Raw genomic sequence first — 20,763 nt, 5'->3', positions numbered from 1 at the left:
TAAGCAAAGTTTTACATAGCACTGAAATGGCCTGGACATAAGCTTGGAAGTCTCAAGCCAGTAACAGTAGCACAAATTACTATGCCTGTGTATGGAAGCAGCAAGATGCCCAACACTAGTAATTGCATCAACTACCAGAGAAGAAGTTTATAAATGTCCCAGTTAAAAGGATACTGGCAAGGGTACAAACAACTTCTTTAGCTAATTGAATAACAACCCCTCCAACTGTCTCTTAACCTCACACTAGGGTATCCTCAGTGGTGGGAAACAAATGGGGAAGGACTTAATGGTTAGCAAAAACAGAAACAAAAAAGTGCCTTTGGGGAAACAAAAGGTAGTGTGAAACTGTGAAAGCTAGGTTCTACAGCAAGGGGAGGACTCAACTGTAGACAATTATTTATAAAACAATAATAAAGCATATAAACTCCACTCATTTTTGGAAACCACAAGAAAAAATGATAAATTTAGTATGCTCAGAAAAATCAAAAACAGTCAAGGAACGGAAGAGAACAGCTATGACTATAAACTGTATTCATTAAACCAGAGAATTGTAACATATAGCAGAATATGGGAGCATAAATATGTGAGATGAACAGAAGGTAGCTGGATTTGAAACTGAAATAGTTACAGCACAAAGGCACGAAAATTACAGAACCAACTGATATTGCCAATATCCTGGCAGCCCCCACCCCACCCCCACCTCCTAAAGGGCCCATATCTGTACTGGAAGAATGCAGAGTCCCTGTAATCACAACTACGCAGGTAAAAGCTGCACTCTCTAAAGCCAAAAACACAGCATCCATGGTACCGGACAACATCCCAGGCTGCGTTTTACACGAACTTCAGAACAAATTGGCTCCCCACTTAAGCACCATGTTCAAGAAAAGCCTTGCATCAGGCTTTGTGTCCACTGAATGGCGCACAGCAACAGTTATCCCACTCCACAAAGGGGGAGCCATCACTGATCGTGGGAACTATCGACCTATTAGCCTGACGAGCCTGGTCTGCAAGGCCATGGAATGTATCATCATGGAACTCATAAACAAAGACACTGGTAACCTCCAAACTCCGGATCCCACTCAGTTCGGGGTTGTGAAAGGCAGATCATGCCTCCTGAACCTGATCGACTTCTTTGAGGCAATCACCAAAGCCGTAGATGAGGGTAAGGGGGTTCACACAGCCTATCTTGACCTCGCCAAGGCTTTCAACACCATCCCCCATTCTGGAATTATAGCTAAACTCACTAAACTAGGTATAAATCCCTACGTCACAAGATGGGTTGCGTACTGGCTCACTGACAGAACCCACACTGTAAAAGTTGCAGACTCCAAATCTGACCTCAAAGCAGTGACAAGTGGAGTACCACAGGGTTCTGTCCTGGGACCTCTCCTGTTTGGTATCTACTTCTCTGAAGTACAGGCTAACACAGAAGGCCTCTGGCTAACTAAGTTCGCAGATGACTGCAAACTAGGAGCCACAGTCAAGTCACCAAATGATGCCTGGTGTCAGAGCCATGGCCTCAAGCTCAATGCCAAAAAGTGCAGTGTCATCCCCTTTGGTAAAAAGTAGTTCATGGGTATAGATTTAACACCGAATGTGTGATAAGAGACCTTGGGACCCAGGTGGACAGTAGTCTCTCCTTTGATAGTCACATCACCACAGTAGTCAGGAAGTCCTTTTACGTGGCACACCTCATCATAAAAGGGTTTTCATCCAGAAAAAAAGAGGTAACTGTTCCCCTCTACTCGACATCATTAGACCCATTTTAGAGTACAACACCCCTTTTGGAATGCATCTCACAAGACATCTGCAGCAGCTGGAAAGGCCACAGAAGTACCTCACAAAGAGGATTACTGGCCTCAAACAAATGCCCTACACTGACCGCCTCAAAAATCTCCAGCTTTACTCCATAGCATATCGCCTACTCTGAGGTGATCTCTGCCTAACATATAAAGCTATGTCAAACCCAGAGCTGTTGGACATGCTACACCTACAGAAATCCCAATCCCTCTAAGCTACACACTCTAGGGACCAAAACCTTGTCACCACAATAAGCAGGACATGCTGGAGGGATAGATTCCTGTCCCAAAGACTTCCCATACTCTAGAACAGGCTACACATCTATGTCAAGCAAAGTTCTTCATTAACACTCTTCAAGAAAAATCTTGATTGGATGGAAAATAGGAAATACACCCCGGGGATCACTTCTGTGTCTCTGCTCGACAGTAGCACAGGAAAATAACTTTCTTGGGTGGCGTAAGCCAGGGAACATTGTTGGCTAGGCTTGCGTAGGCCCTTCGGCCAATAGCCAAGTACCTAACCTATTAACCTAAATACAGAAATCATACAATACAAACAGTAAGCATGGAAGAAAAATGGTTGATCTCAGGAACAATTACTTTACAACATTGCTTGAATGGCTCATAACTTTTTTTTTGCTATATTTTGGCCTTCCTGTCTGCAGACCATATGGCATGCTTTCTTTCTCTCTCACTCTCTGACTTTGTTAGCTGGCTCATTTGTTCCCATAACTAGAGCTACAGTCAACTGAAAGGGACAATCAGGGGTGGTTTGGAATTTCTGTGCTTAACCCCAACATCTGTGCATGCTCCTTTTCATCCGTGCAGACAGTGTGTAATAGATAGGTCTTTGCAATACATACCACACCTCCTTGTGATGTGCTCAACTGGCCCCACCCCTCCTCTAGACAGACAGCTTAGCACTGTGAATTCTGGTCTCCAAAAGAGTTTCTACTGTGGAGAATGTGTTCACCAGCACATGCCCCTCCCCTTCAAAGAGAGGGGCTAGCAAGTGTTAGCCTTGTCTTACCTTTTTCTCATCCATGCCAACTACTACAGGTACTCAAGATGCCAGTCTTACTTGGGTCGTCTGAGTTGCAGTCAGGACTTTGTCTACCTACATTAATGGAACTGACTGTGTTGTGGAATACTTCACCCCAGAATACAATTAGTAAAATTACCTGGACAGGAATTAAAACAGCAACAGTACAAAGTACGGCAAGTGGAGGAAGGACAGTGTACAACCCTTACTGGACCAGATGGGCAATATACCTTTTTACAGTAGCAAATTCATAAAACATTAACACTTCAATGTACCGGCCATAAAGCAATATAAGAGAGGGCTTTCCCACTGAAATACACTGAAGGAAAAAAAAAAGTTATGTATTCATCATAACATTCCATCTGTGTTGTCCAATTTCATTTATCCTTGACAAGGGTTTGGATCCAAACATCGGTACCAACTCAGTCGTTACTACAGCTCGCAAAAAACAAAATCTCTCGAGCCTAACCCTTACCCACAACGCTCCTCTCCGTTACCTCAGATTGAGTTTGTAAAAAGAAAGAGCGACAGAAATGCAAACACTTTCATAGAGTCCCTATATGGAATCATATAATAACAGAAGGAGCATATGTCCATTATCCAAACCACCAAAAACTCAAGGGCAGGGGGAAGGAGGGAGGGGAGTTGAGGATAACTGAAAATGGACAACACAGATGGAATGTTATGGTGAGTACACAACTTCTTTATCTGATGTTGTCAATTGGAATGTTATGGTGAGTACATAACTTCTTTAGCTGATTATGTCAATTTTCATTTTATCCTCAACATATGGGACAAGTCAGCAGCTACCTTGGGTGGACTTAAAGGATATTCCTCAGCACCACAGAACCAAACGGCACTCTTCTCCTGGACACCAAATCAAATTTGTAATGAGTAACAAAGGTATGAAAAGAAGCCCAAGCTGCTGCTGCAGGAATGTCATCTACAGAAGCTATAGATTGAAAAACTGCTGAAGTAGCTACTGCTCTTGTAGGCAAATTAATTTTCTTTTTATTTTAGATAAAAGAAATGCCATCTTTCAACCATCTGGCTAGTGTCACTTTGCTCACTGGGTGACTAGGTCTTGTAGGTGAAAATGACACATAATTGGCTGGATTATGTTGTATTCTCAATTCTGTATAAACAGAAGCGCAATTGTCTGTGAATATCTAATAAATGTAAGCAGTATTCACCTTTGTTAGCAAAACTGGGAAAAATACTGGTAAATTAATACTCTAATACTGGTCTCTGACACTTTCTTAGGCAAAACAGAATGATTTGTTCTTAATGACACTATCTTTGTGGAAGATCAGATAAAGAGGTCTACATGATAAGGCTTGTTTTTCTGAAATCCTTCCGGCCGAAGTTATTGTCACTAAGAATATAGTTTCCCAGGATAAGAAATAGCTGCTAATTGAACTCTGACAGCAGAATGGGAAGAAATAGCTGCTAAACGAACTTTGACGGTAGAATGGGAAGAAATAGTTGCTATTTGAACTTTGACAATAGAATGGGAAGCACCTGCATTGAAAAGTGTAGCTGAAAATTCTAAGATTTTATCAATGAGCACTGAAAAGGGATCAATATTGTTGTCATGAGCCCAAAAGGTAAACCTCCTCCATTTACTAGCATAGAGTTTTAAGGGTAGCTGGCTTATGAGAGGCTAAGAGTATACAAAGTACGGAGGAGGAGAGAGAGGGAAGCCTGGGTATTAACGGAACTGGAGAAACTAAACTGTCAGCTTAACGGTTGCCACGTTCAGATGGGTTAACCCTCTGGATGAGATAAAAAGTCTGGAGCTGGGTCCAGAATCTAAGGTTGTTGAATCAAATAAGGCCAAAGAAAGGGGAACCATATCTGTTGAGGCCAATAATTAACTCTGTTAACATATCCCTTCTAACAACACTACTTCTCTACAAGTAGTTACATTCCTAGCTACAACTCTCACCACGGAAGTATTACTAAGTATGCACTACTTTGCCTAAGTAATTCTCTCTACTTAATTTCCTAACTAATGTTATGTTCCTCTATATATATAAGTTCAACCATATACTTGTCTATATTAAAATGTTTAAAGTCTTGTCCTATCTGATACTATGTATATATTTTTGTTTTTAAATTTTTATCCTGTAAATGTGTTTTTTTTTTTTGTCTATAATTTCTATTACATGATGTGATGCCTTTGCATGTAAGCTTAGGCTGGAGCTTTTCTCCCTGGGCCTCTGCTGAAAATGGGCACTGCCCCAGTCGGACCATCCTGGTAAAAAATGTAAAATAAATAAATAAAAAATATGGTGCAATGAGGATTACTTTGCTCTTCAACCTGACTGCTTTCTGTAGGAATTTTGGGATTACAGGAATTGGGGGAAAGGCATACAGCAGTCAGAGGAGCCAAAAGTGGAGAAGAGCATCGCTTGGTGACTCCCCCGGGGGGGGGGGGGGATCAGGGCAAAGTAGTTACTGCACTTGTTTAGGGGAGAGGCAAACAGGCTGCAGCAAGGTTGGCCCCACTGATGAAAAATCCTATCACTTTTGGATTGAGAGACCACTTATGAGGCAGGAGAATACACCCGCTTAGTTTGTACGCTATCACACTGGCACTCCCTGGAATGTGTGTTGCTATCAGAAAGCAGTTGGAAGATATTGCCATTGCCACACTCAGAGCTTCTCAACAAAGGGGACAGGATTTGATTCCTTCCTGCCTGTTGATGTACCAAACTAATGACACATTGTCCATCTGAATCACAACTGTTCTGGAAGGAAGAGCAGTTTGAAAGGCTTGCAATGCTAAAAGAACTGCCCTTAGCTCCAATACACCGATATGCAAGTTGACCTCTGTGGGGGACCAAGTGCCTTGGACAGTCTTGTCCAGGTAATGACCCCCCCACTCCATATGGTAGGCATCCGTGGTCACTATGACTTTGGGTTGTGATGGGACTAGGACAAAGGAACGGTCTAGAAGAATGTCTTTGGAATGCATCCCCCCAAGGTAAATCCTTTCTCCAATGATTGGTGATCAAAATACGGTCCAAAACGGGTTGGTGTAACATTGACCATTGGGACACTGATAATGAGCCAATCTAGATATGGAAACACCCAGAATCCCTGCAGAGTCAAGTGAGTTGCTACTACTGCCATACACGTGAACAGTCTGGGGGCTGTGGTGAGACAATAGGGCAGAACTTTGAATTGAAAGTGACTAGCTTCCAGCTGGAGGTGGAGGAATCTTCTGGATTGTTTGTCCATCTTTATATGGTAATATGCATCCTGAATATCTAATGAGCAGATACAATCATTTTTTTCCAAAAACGAAAGAATGCACTGTACCTCAACCATCCAGAATTTGGTCTGGTGAACTGATTTCTTTAGTACACTTAGTTCCAAAATTGGTCTCTAGTCCCCAGTCTTCTTTGGCACCAAAAAAAAATCCTGAGTAAATTCCATACTCTCTCTAGTCTGGTGGGACTTCTTCGATGACTCTATCTAGCTGTTTTTGGATTTCTAGAACTGGTTCTTCCCTCTGACTGGGTGGAACATAGGGGGTGCTCTTGCATACAGGAAGAGGAAGAGAAAATGGAATTGTATAGCCTCTGGATATAATCCTCTGCACCCAAGCAGCTGATGTTATTTGTAGCCAGCCATTTTGGTGCTGAGATACGCATTCGCATTCACCGACTGCCTCCAGAGGAAGACAATCCAGCCTCCTTTCAAGAGTGCTGGTAGGGTTTACCAGAGAAAGAACCTCTGCGACCCTGATTTTTACCAGCCACATGTGTCGTATGGGCAGTGTCTTCCACTGAGGTTCCCCCCTCTGCCCCTGGGGAACCTACCTCCACATGTGTTCTGAAAAGGCCCTTGGGACCTTTTGAACCACGTTTTCCCACTTCTTCTCTGATTTCTAGAGAATGGCCATTGAGGAGTGGAAAAACATACGCCAACAGCAGAAAGGGTCTTTCCATCTTTCTCACACCTGGATAAAGTTTCTATAACCTTTGGACCAAACAGGGACGACATGTCAAAGGCTGCACTGATGAATGAAGACTTAAATGACTCCGCAAAGTTACACAGGTGCATCTAGGCATGTCTCCTACTGGAAACGCCTGAACCCACTGCTCTAGTTGTCCCTTCAACTGTGTGAGCGATCAGCCTCATGGACGAAATGGACACAGACTCCAGGGTAACCAAATGGGAAGCCACTTTTTCTTGGACATCCTCAGAAACGGTTTCTGCAAGGATAACTCCTTGACCAGATCCCTCTGAAGTCAAGTGTGCCAAGAAATTCAAGGACCTTAAAAGCAAAGGTCGATGAAGCATAAACCCGCTTCCCAAACCATATCCATCGCCCGACATTCTCTGTTGGGTGGATGGACAGAGGAACTCTCCTTGGCCAGTTCCTTTTTTGTGGCTGCCACCACGACCATGGCATCAACAGCTAACCTCTTGGCCCAGGCTGTTTGTCATCAGGGGTGGACAGAATTTTGTCACATCTCCTGGGGATAGGTTTTATGGTATCAGGGGCCTTCCATGCCTGCTGAGAGATCAAATGAATGAGCCCATCCGCAGGAGGAGTCAGTCACCCAAGAAAGAGGTATATGGTCAAGTGCCAAAAGCTTGCAGGTACAGTGACTCCTCAAGGAGAGGGATTTTGGGATTTCCAGTGACCCCTCTATTTTAATATGTTCAGGATGTCTCTAAAGCAGACATCATCGGGGGGGGGGTGATCTTGGGGATCCCTCCTCTTCATTGAAGTCGGTGTCTTCAGTGAACGATTCCTCTGGGGAATCTAAGTGTCTCCTCTTGCACTTTTTCCTCTGAGGAATCTCCTTAGTGAGATGAACTGGGGAGGTTTAAGAATAAGAGGGAATTCCTGTCTGGGAATCCTGTGGTTTTGGCACTCACTGACCCAGTGGAGGTACTGGTTGAATATCCGAGCAGAAGGAAGGTAAGGGTATCTGCTCTGAAGTGTAAGGTGCCGACTGTCTAACTGCTGCAGTCAGGGCTCTCTCCATAGCCTCGAAAGCTGACCCACCTGAAGAGGGAGGGAGCCCGCAAAAGAGAAAAATTGCCTCGGAAGCATGGTCACTCCCCGCTCCAAGAAGACACCTCCCAAGGCCAAAGCCAGAGTCAAAACGATCCATGCCAAGGCTCCAAGGTGCAGAGAAGGCTCTGAATAAAAAGGAGTTGAATCGAGCCCCTCGGAACCAAGAGGACAGATGCAGCTCTGGGAGGCCTCCAATTCCGGCTGATCTGAAGAACTTAGAGCAAGAACAGGGTCCAAAGACAGGGACATCTTCGGCTCCGATACAGTCGGCACCAAGAAAATTGAAGCAGAGGGCTCTAAAGCTTCAGCTGAAGTTGGAGGAGAAAGTGTCAGAGGGCTAAAGTAAACTTCAAAGCCTAAGCCCATGGGGGCCAAAACCACAGTGGAAGCTGTCAATCCTCTTACCCAGCGTATCTTATTCACCAGTCTCACCACACCATCTTCAATTAGGCTTTTGGTGGAATACAGAGACAGAATGGATGGAAATTTTGGCCTTTCCAGAAACGGTGAAGGCAGACTATCTGGAAAGGGGTCAAACAAGGGGGAGTATGAAGTTCTAGGTAGTGTCAACAAGGAACAGTCCCTCGACAGCTTGCTCTGTGCTAAAGTGCTTGGCACCGAGGAAAGGGTCTGCACCAATAACTGTAGTGCCAATGGATCAAGATGCTTGTCACCAGAAGCCTCTGATGTCAACGACTTTATCTTATCCGACAGGTTTAGTTGTAAAGAAGGTGCAGGAACCAGTATTTTTGATACTACGTCTGTCATTTCCAAAAAAAAACTTAAGAACTGAAAACTTTAGCTTTTTCTGAAAACAGTGCCGAGGAAGAAATTTTCTTTCATTTCTCTGAGGATTTAGTGGAGGAAGAGGAGGAAGGATATGACACATCAATTTTACTTTTACCTTTTTCAGAACCAGACAGGCCTTGCTGAAAGCAGATGGGATAAAGCCCTTCAAGATTAATTTATTTTTTTTCTTTCTACTAAAACTCTGTGGCTAAGAGTGGCATATTGAGCAGGTCTCTTGAACATGGAGGGGATCTAGACAGTACACACACAGCAAGTATGCGTCCGAAAAATGTATCTTCTGCCCACATTTCTGGCATCTCAAACCCAGGAGCAGCTGTAGATTGATCAGCCATGTCTTGTTCCAACAACAAAAAAAAAATGGTAAGCAGCCCACACACACAAACTGAAGAAACAGAAGAAGAAAGATAACAGATTACTATAAATCTCCTTTTTTTTTTTTTTTTTTTTTTTTTATAAGAAAACAGCCAGGAAAGTTAAAACAGGGAAAAAGACCATCAACAACGATACTCAAGAATACGATCATATTACAGAAGAAAGATACAAAAACTACAGAAAAGTTCAGGAGCAGTTCAAAAATTAGATAAGGTAAGGGAGCTGAAAGAGACTACTGAATAGTCGGAATGCAAGAAAAAAAAATTAACTTAGCTTGCTCGAGAGTAATGGCAACCACATCTGACACGAAAAGTCAGAAATGACATCTGGGGTAAGAGGGAGAGGAGCATTGTGGGTAAGGGTTAAGCTTGATAGTTTTTGGCTTCAGCAAATTGCATTAATGGCGGAGTCTGTTCTGATGCTCGGAATCAAACCCCAATGTCGAGTATAAAATGAAAACTGACATCAGATACAAGAAAACATTTACACTGTGTCAAAACTTTTCTTTTCCTTTAGGGATGGAGACCCCAGCAACATCAGAAAACTAGACATGAAATGACACCTTTATGTGACACTACAGACTATTGGTGCTTTTAACAAAGAGCTACCCATTCTGACCACCTGCACCACTGTGCACATTACTGCACTTAAATGACAAGAGTACACCAACTTGAACATTACACTGCTTTAATGCACTCGTACAATGGCACTAAGGAAAAGGGTACTGCTTCTGTCAGCAAAGGCAAAAAAAACCCTGCTCTCCAGAATATTGGGATGGGGGGGGGGGGCTGTAAACAAATATATGATATTTAAAGACAATAAAACGTATCCACCGTCAATTTCCTGTAACCCTCTTTCACACAAAACAAAAATCATAGGAAAGGAATGTTCAAGACCTCTTATTTAAAATAAGCACTTTTGTTCAATAAAGACTTCTTCAGATTGAGCAATTTATTAAATCCCTTATTATAAGCGGAAATATAGGACTCATGCACAAACAATCTAACAAAATGTATGTTAGTATGACATCACGTCTTAAATGCTTTCTGTTTTGAAACATTCCATTTCTTTATCATTTGTTGACCAGGGTACATCATTGATCCAAATGTACCATTTTCAAGCTCAGCCTGGGAAAAGTGTATACAAAGTAATAGAAGACAAAGAAAGGATACAGTACATTACAAGTTTATATTTATAATATTACTGAGCACTGGGATATAATTTGCCATCAACAGCAATTGCCAAAATATTCTCTTAACTTCCAGTAAAGTGTATATCTGTTCACAACTCTATTTTGAAGTAAAAAAAAATCAGAAGGATCATTTTTATCAATGAAATGTCAGAATAAATTTTATGAAGTTAATACAGACCTTACAAAGAAGGCATTAAACATGGCGAATAAATCAACATTCTGAAACACCGCAAATGATGTCTGCTAACAATTTTTTCTCTATAAAGATTCACATCTGAAACGGAAATGCTATAATAAACACATTCAAAATCCTTACCACTTTTGCATTTCACAGTTTGGGTTGCAGCTATGGTTAATGAATCTGGCTTCGTTTCCCATGCGATAGCTGTCGATCACCATTCCACTGTCCAAATTCAAGCAGTAATGATCACTGTGGTTGTGGTACTGTTCTATCATTCGATTCCTTAAGGACAAAAATTTTAAAACGTCAGCTGGATATAAAAAAAAAAACAAAAAAGAAGTCATGTACCCACCATAACGTTCCTTCTGAGTAGTTGTTTTTCATTTGTCTTTAACCAGTGGGTTCCTGGATCCGTATCGGATTCAACTTGGCCACATATCCAGCATCTGATCCAAGCTCAAAGCTCCTCCCATTACCCATAATGCTAATGTCTCCTTCCTCCCTTCAGATCGAGTTTGCTTCCCAATCCAGTACCATCAGCAGACCCAACAGAGACTTGTCCATACAAAAAACCAACAAGGATAAGAGGGACCCTATGGTGACCACCTCCATAATTCTTAAGAGGGAAGTAAATAGTCTGGGAAGAAATAGCCAAGCAATTGTTATGGCTAGGCTTGTATAGGCCCTACGGCCGACAGCCTAGTACCAACCTATGAACAACAGTTCACACAAGGCAAGGGGAAGGAGGGAGGGATGGTTGAAGACAAATGAAGAATGACTACTCAGATGGAACGTTATGGTGAGTACATAACTTCTTTATCTGAAGTAGTTGTCTTCATTTGGTCTTCAACCTGTGGGACAGAGCCCCCAGTTACCAGACACCTGGGAGGCCCTCATGGAAGGATATTCCAGAGCACAGCAGAGCCAAAAGATGCCCTATTCCTGGATACTATGTCCAATTTATAATGTGAGATGAAGGCATGGGATGAGGACCAAGTGGCCACAAAACAAATATAATCTAATGAAACTCTGGACCAGAAAGCTGCTGACGTGCCCACAGACCTGGTGGAATGCGCTATCACCTGACTTGGTGGAGAAATACCCCTGGATGAATACACCCAAATGACAGTGAGAAATCCAACGGGTAATGGTAACTTTAGATATTGGTTTCTCTAAAAAAGGTTTGGAGTAAGAAATGAAAAGTTGGTCAGATTTACTAAAGGTTTTTGTCCTGTGCAAGCAGAAACGTAACTGTCTGTGCATGTCTAGTAAATGCAATTTGTATTCTCCCTTGTTTTAAAAATTTGGAAAGAAGACCAGGAGGTTGATCACCTGATTAATGTTGGCCTCTGAAGCTACTTTAGGTAGAAAGGATGGATTATTATGCAAAGGCACCCTGTCTTTGTGAAAAATCATAAAAGGGGCTTTGATCGATAGAGCTTGAAGTTCCGAAACTCTCCTGGCGGAAGTAATGGTAACCAGAAAGGCAGTCTTCCAGGATAGAAACTGCATATCCACTGAAGCTGCAGGTTCAAAGGGAAGGGAGACTAAAGCCTGAAATATTAGGGTAAGAGCCCACGGTGGTGTAAGGTCATTTACCAGGGGTTGAAGAAGAAAGGTACCTTTGAGGAAGGCCTTACAAAGCTTTGAAGATGCCAAGGAAGCCATATTATCCCCCACAAGATAATTAAAAATTGCAGCAAGTTGAACTTCGACTGTAGAAAAACTGGCACCTTGTTGAAAAATTCCAGATAAAAATTCCAACACTGCAGAAACTGGAGTCGTGAAAGGATATAATGCATGCTGAGAGGCACAGATAGAAAAACGTTTCCATTTGCTGGAGTACACTTTCCTAGTGGAAGACTTATGAGCCACCACTAGAATTCTTTTGACGGGAAAGGATAATCCGAGAGTCCTAACTATCATGGGAACTGGAGCACTCAAGCAGTGAGCTTTAGACTGTCCAGGTCTGGATGGGGAATCCCTGAGGGGATGAGATATGAGATTCGGAGATCCAACATCCATGGTACAACCACCAGATGAGACCTCAGAGAGAAAAAACAGACTTGGCAAGGCCAGAATGGGGCAATGAGGATAACTAAGCTCCCCAGCCTGCGAGCTTTCTGAAAAAATTTTGATATTAAGGGAAGAGAAGGATGAGCATACAGAAGACTGGGGGGCCCCAAGGATGAATCAGGGCATTTCTGGGGGCTTCCCTCTGAGGGGGATTCAGAGTGAAGAACTCACTGGATTTTGCATTGGAAGGACAAGCAAACAGATCGCAGCAAGGCTGATCCCACTTGTGAAAGATCTGTTCCACTACTGAAGGATTCAGAGACCACTCGTGAGGCATCAGAATAGATCTGCTGAGCCTGTCCTCTAGAATGTTGACCTCCACAGAATGCGCATTGCCACCAGAAAACGACCAGTGATCACCCATTCCCATATTCCCTTAGCCTCGCGACATAGGGGATAAGATCTGGTTCCCCCCTGTTTGTTGATATACCAGACCACCGACATATTGTCCATCTGGATAGCAATCGTTCCTAAAGGAAGACGGGCATGGAGAGCCTGCAACGCTAGAAGCACCGCCCTCACCTCCAGGACACTGATATGCAGATTGTTCTCGTAGGGGGACCATGTGCCTTGAACTGTCCTTCCCGAACAGTGCCCCCCCCCCCCCAGCTGGGAGGCATCTGTAGTCATCGTGGCCATGGGAAATGAGAGAAAAGGACGTCCCAGAACCAGGTCTGAGGAAAGACTCCACCACCGAAGAGAGTTCCTTGCACACTTGAGAGATTTGGACAGGGTGAGTCGACAGAAGATCTAACAGGGACCATTGTACTGAAAGTGTCCACTGAAAGATCCACATGTGAAGACAAGCCAAGGGCAATAGACTGATCATGGCCACCATGGACTCCAACACCCTTAATACTATTTCCGCTGTCTGAGACTGAGCTTGAAGAATGCAAAGCATATGTAGCTTCAGACTGGGTATTCTGTCTGGAGCAAGAAACACTCTGGTTCGAATTGTGTCTACTCGTGCCCCAGTGAAGTCTAATGTTTGGACAAGGGTCAGGGATGATGGTAATCTCTAACCTCTGGGTTAGAAGAAAAGAATCCCTAGCTTGACAAAGTTGATGCCTGGAAGGGGCAGCATGGAGCCAATCGTCCATGTAGGGAAACACCTGAAAGCCCTGGAGACTCAGGTGAGCCACTAATACTGACACTTTGGTAAACACCCTGGGGGCTGTGGCGAGACCAAAGGGGAGCACTCTGAACTGATAATGATTGGCTCCTAGCTGGAAGCAGAGAAACCTCCGAGAGCATCTGTCCATCTTGATATAATAGTACATATCCTGGAGGTCGAATGAGCACATTAAATCATTCTCCTGCAGGAAGGCCAGGATAGATTGAAGGGTGACCATCTGGAATTTCATTTTGGCCAAAGACAGGTTCAAGATGGATAGATCCAAAATGGTTCTTAGGTCTCCTGTTTTCTTTGGCATCAAAAAGAACCTGGAATAAATGCCTGATCCAGGGTGGTCAGGCAGGGGGTGGGGGCAGGTTGGATGACTTGCTTTTTTTTTAGCAGCTTTGCTATTTCCAGTGCTACATCCTCCCTGTGCACAGGTGGAACATCCGGGAGGTGTTTGGGCAGAGGAGGTGGCTCAAGGAAGGGGACTGAATAACCTCGGGAAATAATTCACAACACCCAACGATCTTTTGTTACAGACTCCCACTCCATTAGGTCCAATGAAAGATGGCCCACTACTGCCTCCAGAGACGAGCAGTCGGGCAACCCTTCCGGGTTGCTGAGTGGGTCTTTCCAAGAAAGGTTCTCGAGACCCGTAATTTCTCGGACACCCTCTGCCTCTAGGATGGTGTCGATCAAATCTCCCTCTGCCCCTGGGGGAAGGTGAGTCCTGAATGTCTCTGGGAAAATTCTGAGATTTCCAAAATCATATCATCTTGGTCCCTCACTGATTCCTAAAGAAGGATCGTTGAGGGGGCGAGACGTGGATCCCGATGGCAGAGTCTTCCCGAACTTCTCATTCTGAACTAAAGTCTCCTGTAATGACTTCCCAAACAAGGAAGAACCGTCATAGATGCATTGGTAAATGTCTTCCTGAAAGGTTCAGAAAATTGAGAGAACCGGAGCCAAGTGTGTCGCCTGATGGCAACGCCTGTAACAGCTGCCCTAGCAGCTCCTTCGGTTGCATGGGAGATGAGGTGCACAGAGGTGTTCGCTACTGATTTTAGAGTGGCCATACAAGCGGAGAAAATCTTCTTGTCCTCAGCCAACATGGACTCTGGGGTCGACTCAGCGATCTCCTTAACTAGGTCTCGCTGCAGCCGAATCACGTGCCATGTAATTTACAGCCCAAACAGACAAGGTCGATGAAGCGTACACCCACTTTCCGAAGCTGTCCATCAACCTTGACTCCCTGTCAGGAGGGTGGGCCATAGAACTCTCCTGAGCGAGCACCTTCCTAGTGGCATCAATGAGAGATCCCTTACGCCAATATAGACTGAGGGGGGCTCAAGACATTATCCGGACATTTGGGAATGGGCTCCATTGTGTCCAGTTCCTTCAATGCCAGAGATCCACTAAAGGATCTGTGGGAGGAAACACCCAGGAAGTAGAAGGTCCTGCGACAAATGCCTCGAGGAACACCGATTTGTCCAAGGCAGGTTTTTGGGCAGGCCACCCCCCCTCCCTGGTGAAGGAGTTCCATGATGTATCCAAAAGAGACATCCTTGGGGGTGGGGGGCCGGGGGAACCCTCCCCTTCCTCCAAATCAGTGTCTTCAGTGGCTCCAGTGGGTAGTCTAAATGCTTCTTTTTGCACGTATGTTTGCAAGGGATCTCCTCAGTGGGAATCTCTGGGGAGGACTCGCCAAAGTCTTGCTGTTCCCAAGCAGAAGCTTCCTGAGGTAAAGTGGTGACAGGCTGTCCCTGAGATGGCAGAATGGCTGGAACCACACCAGAAACACAGGGAGTCGGGGTGGAGTCCAAAGACGAGATGGTCAAGGGTCTAGAAGAAATCGAGAGAACTCTCTCCACCACATCAAAAGCCAAAGCGGAACGGACACCCTGAGAAAGGACAATAGGAGCCGTTACCCTCTGACCTGATGAGGGAGTCAGAGCTGAACCTCCAAGCGCTGAGATACCAACAGGAAGGCTGCGCTCCGACAAACTCAAGGCAAACACCAACCCCTCAAATCCGACACTGAGGCTATGGCTCCGAGAGCTTGTCGGATCCGAGCCAGTCGGATTTGACCTGCTCAAGGTCATAGCCAGCATTGAGGTACAGGGTACCGTCAGCGCTGGCCCCTCAACACCGAGAGTCCTCAATCGGAGGACTCCAAAACCGAAGGTCAGACCGGAGGAGGAGGAGTAATCGGGGTGAAAAAGGGCTGCGTGCTCCCTGCTCTGGAGGGAGAGGGGGCAGGCAAGACTCCCATCTGTATTTGGGTGCAGATGAATTTCTACATCATCCTATCCATTTCTGCTTTGCTAGGGCTCCGAGTGGAGCGGGACGAAGACACAACTGATACCAGCCTGGAGGGGTGTTGAGGAGAAGCCTGAGCCAGCGACTGGATCCGGGGCTCCTCCAGCTCTGGAGAAAAACGAGGGGAATGGAGTCCGGGAGATTATGGTCTCAGAGCCGACCTAACCTTAGGTGCTGGGCCGTCCAAAGCCGAGCGATCTGGGGATAGCTTCTTTGGCCTATCCCTTTTTGAAGTTTCATCTCCATCCCTGGGGTTCTTGGTGGGAGTCTGAGTCTCGGGCACCAGGGAGGAGGCAGGGGCAGAAGCTGAGGGCCCTTAAGGATGGGTTTGTCCCTCCTGTTCTTAAGTGCCCAGGGATTAAACCTAGCACAGTGGGAACATGAGGTTTGGAGATGGGCTGCCCCAAGACACACTATGCACACAGTGTGGCTATCGCCTGGGGAGAGCTTATGGCCATACTCAGTACATTTTCTGAATACGGTTTTGGGAGTGTCAGACATGTCCCAACCTCAAGCCCAGCACAATCACAGAGACCTCACACGCAAATGGGAAAGAAAGAGAGACAGTTTTTTACCGACGGAAACGTGGAGGGGAGGTAAAAGGTAGAGAAAGGCAAGTAGAGAGGAAAAAAGAAATGATTTGCACCAAAACAGCACTTACCACAAACTTTTACTGCATAGAGCTCAGGTCACGATGTGGACATGTAGTGTGGCAAATGAGATCTGAAGGGAGGAAGGAGGCAGGAGCATTAAGGGTAAAGTGAGGAGCTTTGGGCTTGGATCAAATGCTGGATATGCAGCTAAGTTGGATCCGATACGGATCCGGAAACCCACAGGTTGAAGACCAAATGAAGACAACTACTTCAGAACTTTTTTTTTCTGAATCTTGATGGGCATGTTTACAACATTTTAAAAATAAACTGTATATTACTATGCAACTCTTAGCATACCTAAAAATGCTCTCCATAAAAATCAGCAAAAAAGGTAGTGATGCAAATGCAATGTATTATTAGTAATTGACTCTGACCTGTACATAGTTATAGCAGTTCAAGACTAGCCAAAAGCAAGTATAACACAAGTTGTGGGCAAGAACTGTTATTGCAACAACAGAACTTTGAGAAGTGGTGAGTAAAACATTACATTTGGTCTTCATCCATCTTATGTCTTCACTTCTGGTAAGACATTTCACCAACAGTACAGCATTTTACATGAATACCAAGCCTGGTCTCCCCTAAAGATTTCTCCAAATGCTAGTAGGTATGCAGGATTCCCATATGAAGTAAGTGTTGCCAGGAGATTTCTTCACTTCTTCAAAGCCATATAAAGCCCCAACACCGGACTTTTGAAAGGAGGACTGTGTTCCTTAAACTAACAGCTAAATGTAACTAACAAAATAAAATAATTAACTGTGCAAAAGTACCATAAAATGTGCATTTCTTTGTGGGATGAAAGGAGGGTAGGTTTACTGTTAAAATCACCACTCCCTAAGGAATTAATGTTATAGGACGTGTTATTGCAAGCAAAAGTGATACCTCATTTACAGGGGATCAGTGTAACTTTCATAAATCATCATATCTGGGTTGATTATATAACTGTACTGTCATAGCCTGTAGGACACCTACAAGATATGAAAGTACAAACATGTCAAAACACTCCCGGACAGTGCAGCTTATAATGTTTTCTGAAGGTGTCAACAGCAGACCACGGTGCAGCTTCAAAAATATCTAATGTAGATACTTTCCTAGAAGAGACTGTTGACACAGATGCTATTCTAGTAGAACAAGTTCCTACTGTACCCTGAAAAGGTTTAAAGTACTTGTCATAGCAAAGAAAATAATAATAGTGTTAGAGACTTGCCATAATTGTATACATCTGAGTATGCTTTCTGTTTGCATTAGTGATAACGTGAGACATCTGCCACAGATAATCCAATATATCTAGCCATGCTTCTAGACATGCTTACTCTTCCCTGACTAGGTTGGGTGGATACATGCCTGTATTGTCTTCAGTTCTTTCTTGCCCCCATCAGTTCCAGCAATATGGACTAAGACCACAGCACAAGCCACCAAAGTGGAATACAACCCAAGGAACAAATCTGTTTGTACAGATCTGTTTTGCAGAATGATTGCTATCCTGGCCCTTGTTTAAGTCTATATGTCACTGATCCAAAACATATTTCTGGCATTTTGGTTCGCATGCTGACCTGATATACTGTGGAAGACGAGCTGTAGTGCTTGAGTTGTCTGGCTTTTTAAATCAGTTTTGAATTTTCTGTACGGAACCTATTAATTTTTCTGTAAATAAATTGTTTTTGTTCTTTAGCTGAGACAGTACTGTTAAAAGTAGAGACCATAGCATGTACAATCTGTCAAGGTGGGAGCTATGCTAATTTGCAAAAGCTCCTGGATTTGTTTATTTTTTCCTCTGGTTTGTAGAGATCTGTTTTATAGACTGATTGCTATCCTGGTCTTTGTTTAAGTCTATATATCACTGATCCAAAGCATATTCCTGGCCATTTTGGCTCACATGTTGAACTGACATATTCTGGATGACAAGATGTACTGTCAGATTTGTCTGGCTTCTCACATCAGCTTGAATTTTCCCCAACCATCCCACCTTTTGCTGCTGCTCTGAGAAGCTTTACTGGCAGTGTTACTGCAGTGTAGAAGTTGCTACTTTGTATTGGATTCCTGCAACTTTAGCCACACTAAAAGGACACTGCCCTGTATCCTTTGCTTTAGGTGCCTGTATACATTTGGCATGTTTGAGAGGCTCTTGTCTGATTACCACAAGAGCTCAACATCACTTGCTGTCCTTGCCTGAGCCTCTGAATTTATTTCCTTGGATCATGTGCCTTCCAGGCACAAGCTAAATACTTGCTTGTAAATATTACCCATACTGAAGCTATGTTAGTAATCAACTACTGAGTTCTTGTTTTATTTGTGCACTTATCTGTACTTAAGACTAATCACCCCATTTGTTTAAACTGACTTGCTGTTGGTCTGACTTGAAATTGCCTTGTCTAGCTAGTATGTTAAAGTTGTTTTGTGGTAGCATATACTCTCAAGCAATCTTTTTTTGTGCTTTTACATTAAAAGGACTGGGACATTCCATCTAGTTGCAATAGGCGGTGGCCTGTTCTATCTGAGCTGGAAAACACAAACATTAACCTACAAAACTAGTACTGGGACTGTAAACTGCAATGACATACTGCACAAACTCAAATTCAGAGCAGCTAGCTTGCACAACAGACAGCACTAATTTGTCGTCTTCTTTCGGCTTTTTCCCGGTTAGGGGTCGCCACAGCGGATCACCTGCCCACTCATAATTGGCAATGGAGTTTTACAGTATTGAGTTGCCAGCCTGCCACCCAACCTTCCACAGAAGGCATACACATGCACACATTCACGCCTAGGGACAATTTTAGAGTATTCAATCCACCTACAGCATGTCTTTGGAATGTGGGAGGAAACCCACGCGACCACAGGGAGGACATGTAGACTCCGCACAGAAGGCATCCCCACCGAAGATCGAACCGGAGAACCTCTTGCTGTGAGGTGGCAACGCTAACTGCTGCACCACCGTGGCCGCCCAATAGACAGCACTAATACCATATCTTAATACTATTCAACTCTATTCCCTATCCACAGAGACCACTCTAGAAGACCTCTGTAAAATCTAGTCCTCAGACCTTAACAGCCAACCCTAACACACAGGTCTGGACAACATGGATATGCAACTTCCAAATGTCTCTGTAGCCAGCTTGGTAGACATGGACATCCTGAGGCAATGCAACAATTATTTCATGTTCACTAACAACCTTAAATCCTTAAAGATGCCAACACATAATGCGACAGATGTACATACACAATTTCCTTGGAGGCAAACATCTTGCATACAAACAAGGCTGTCAACACTACACACAAACACACACACACACACACTACATCCACAATACACAGCGTCCACACACATAGACCATCTTATGCTGAGGCACTAAAAGTACTCTCCTCAAACCTCAAAAACCTCAAGCCTGTAAACAGCAATGCCTATCCTCAGTAATTTTTAAAGCACACACCAAAAGTAACATCAAACACTGGACTTAAGCCTACAACCCAATGGACCACTAAAAACAAAGTCGAAAAGATAGGCAATTTACCCAGGACTCTTATCACAGGGGACTCGACTGTACAACACACAGATGCCCCACTTACCAGACTGGGCAAGGTCAGTCAGTTGCTTATCTAGAGCCAGGATCCTCAAAGTTATACATACACTCAAATGAGTGCACCACAGGTACCAGTACAATTCCATCATGGTCCATGTGGGTATAAATGACCCGATACATACCTCGCTGGATTACATGAACAGAGACATTATGGACCGGTATGGGCCTCGTATAGAGCAGCATTCTACATTCACCAAGGACAATGCCACAGTATGAACAAAAAAATGACTGACGATTGGCTTAGTTTCTGTTGTCTATCCAAGGGGATTCAATATCCATCAGCCTGAGAGGACATGGTCAACAAACCATGCTGCTTTTCCAAAAATGGCCTGCACTTGTCCCCCTGGGCTTCTGGGTTTTGGCTAAAATTTTATCCACACCCTTGGAGCCTTTTTTAGGCAATGCCAAAGTGATAAACCTACCAATATAGCAAATAAAACTCAAAGAAAGGTGTTACTGCTAAATGCTAGGGACCTTAACAAGAAACTCCACACTGTACAAGCTCTCCTCATTCTGGAGAATTGAGAAACCTGTGCCACTACCAAGACATGGTTTAAAGCTGCAAAAAGTACGATGACAGTGC

General features: G+C 44.0%; 1 protein-coding gene across 2 annotated transcripts in view; it reads right to left on the bottom strand.

Moving 5' to 3' along the window:
* Nucleotides 1-20,763, bottom strand: part of ASH1L (ASH1 like histone lysine methyltransferase) — a 3,741,676-nt gene that overhangs the window by 2,004,406 nt on the left and 1,716,507 nt on the right. For both annotated transcript variants that reach the window (XM_044080164.1, XM_044080163.1), the window contains exon 12: nt 10,573-10,719. In XM_044080164.1, coding sequence (XP_043936099.1) covers nt 10,573-10,719 — 147 coding nt within the window. The remainder of the gene's footprint in view (nt 1-10,572; nt 10,720-20,763) is intronic.

Source organism: Protopterus annectens, chromosome 8.part0 (genome assembly GCF_019279795.1).
Source record: "Protopterus annectens isolate FY-2018-M chromosome 8.part0, PAN1.0, whole genome shotgun sequence".
Classification (NCBI taxonomy): Eukaryota; Metazoa; Chordata; order Ceratodontiformes; family Protopteridae; genus Protopterus; species Protopterus annectens.
Note: the sequence above shows the minus strand (reverse complement) of the source record. Positions and strands in the feature narration are given on the sequence as shown.